This window comes from Octopus bimaculoides, chromosome 23 (genome assembly GCF_001194135.2).
Source record: "Octopus bimaculoides isolate UCB-OBI-ISO-001 chromosome 23, ASM119413v2, whole genome shotgun sequence".
NCBI classification, from domain to species: domain Eukaryota; kingdom Metazoa; phylum Mollusca; class Cephalopoda; order Octopoda; family Octopodidae; genus Octopus; species Octopus bimaculoides.
This window is the reverse complement of record NC_069003.1, coordinates 9,858,532-9,860,699: the sequence shown is the minus strand read 5'-3', so window position 1 is coordinate 9,860,699 and position 2,168 is coordinate 9,858,532. Positions and strand designations below refer to the sequence as shown.

Sequence of the window (2,168 nt, the reverse complement as noted above, 5' to 3'; positions counted from 1 at the left end):
TATATATATATATATATATATATATATACGATGGGCTTCTTTCAGTTTCTGTCTACCAAATCCACTCACAAGGCTTTGGCCAGCCTGAAGTTATAGTAGAAGACACTTGCTCAAGGTTCAACACAGTGGGACTGAACCCGGAACCATGTGGTTGGGAAGCAAGCTTCTTTTTGAGCCCAAGGTTTCATAAGACCAGTTACCTAGTTTCCATTGCATACAGATGATCATGATCACAACGTTCCACTAGAATGGTTTGCTGCAGGATTCACAGCCTGTAATTTTAGAGGGGAGGGGGCAAGTTGATTACACTGACCGAGTACACACCTGGAACTTTATTGACTTCAAAGGGGTGTGGTGGCACATGGCTTAGTGGTTAAGGTGCTGGACTCATGGTCATCAGATTGTGGTTTCAATTCCTTGACCGGGTGGCATGTTCGTTTTGTGTTGCTCCAGTTCACTCGGCAAAAATGAGTAATCTTGCAATGGACTGGCGTCCCATCCAGGTGGAGAACATATACACCACAGAAAATGGGAAACTGGTCCTAGGAGACTATACGACTCTGGAAAGACCTTTATCCTATATTTTAATCCTATAAAGTAGGAGCTCTCAGCCATTTTTTAACTATGGACCTTTTTGGTTCCTATTTTACTTTAGCCCGACCTGGAGCTAAAGTAGAAAGCACTTGCTGAAGGTAGTGCACAATGAGACTGAACCCAGAACCCTGTGCTTGGGAAGCAAACTTCTTCTTAACCACACAGCCATTTAAATATATAAATGATATTGAAAAAAAAAAAAAAACAAGTGAAAAGACAAATGCAGTAATTTGTTTTCTTTTTTGGTGAATGATTTGAGAATATTTACCTGCAATGAATGAGACCCAGTGTTGTGTACCAAAGTTTAAGGAAAAGGATCCTAAATGGAGGGCATTTAGGATTGGTCGGGCACTAGGTCCATGCCAACTGGAGAATATCTTCCACAATATTCCTACACTAATTCCTGTTACACTTACAAGGTGGATGTGTGTTATGCTGAAGAAGATTAAACAGAAAAAAGAAAAGAATAATTAAAAAAGATTGGAAAAAAAGAAAAGAAAAAAAGCATTTGTTATTTAGGCAAACAACAATAACAATGCATGACCACCACCACATCAAAGTACAGGGCCGACAAATGAGGCTTCTGTTCAACCCGCAAGAAACGGTAGCTAAATCTCCTTGGTTTCTTTTTCTACAAAGAATATATTGGAGGATATGGTCCTATATACAACGTCTAAATAAAGACAGGATGGTCACGTCTGGATGGGCATGGGTGAAACAGTTCCCATAGGATAACCGAAGGTTGAACAACAGCAGCACAACAACCACTAACACCACCAAAACAGCTTGACCTGTGACAAACAATAGTTAATTCTCCCTCAAATCATGTCAACGTTTGTGATCCTATATACACTATATCTAAATAAAGACAGGATGGGCATAGCTGGTATAGTTTTCATAGGATGACCTTGTACTAAATAGCAACACAACTGCCACTAACACCACCAAAGTAGCCTGACCTGCAACAAACAACAGCTAAAAGTCCCTCGAATCATGTCAACTGTTGTGGTTGTATATATACCATGTCTAAATAAAGACAGGATGGGCATAGCTGGTACTGTTTTTATAGGATGACCTTGTACTAAATAGCAACACAACTGCTACTAACGCCAGCAGGGTAGCTTGACTAGCTAGAAATAGTAGCCAGGTTTTCTCAAATTACATAGGACAATGTCCTAAATAGATGAACAGATGAGATAGTTACAGCTGGCTGGAACACTTTCAATCAAATTTTTACTGAATCATGGATGACCTCAGATTAAATAACAACCACAGTGACAAAAACAACAACAACAACAACAACAACAGCAACTCTTATCGTATAAGTTCTGATTAAACGACCTCATACATATCTTAATTAGTTTGATAACTAACTTGCTTTCTCAAGTGAAGTGGTCTTGTGACATTGTGTGCATTGTTACACACCATTTTCAACAATTGTGCAGCTTGTTGTGACCTTACCTGGCTTGCGCATCAACATGACAATGTATAACCTACTAAATTATCTTTTAATTGTTTCGGTCACTGGACTGCAGCCATGCTGGAGCACGACTCTGACTGCCTTTTTTTCTCTC

General features: G+C 39.5%; 1 protein-coding gene across 2 annotated transcripts in view; it reads right to left on the bottom strand.

Moving 5' to 3' along the window:
* The window catches only part of LOC106873655 (transmembrane protein 205), a 19,956-nt gene that overhangs the window by 2,405 nt on the left and 15,383 nt on the right, over nt 1-2,168 (bottom strand). For both annotated transcript variants that reach the window (XM_014921103.2, XM_014921104.2), the window contains exon 2: nt 863-1,029. In XM_014921103.2, coding sequence (XP_014776589.1) covers nt 863-1,029 — 167 coding nt within the window. The remainder of the gene's footprint in view (nt 1-862; nt 1,030-2,168) is intronic.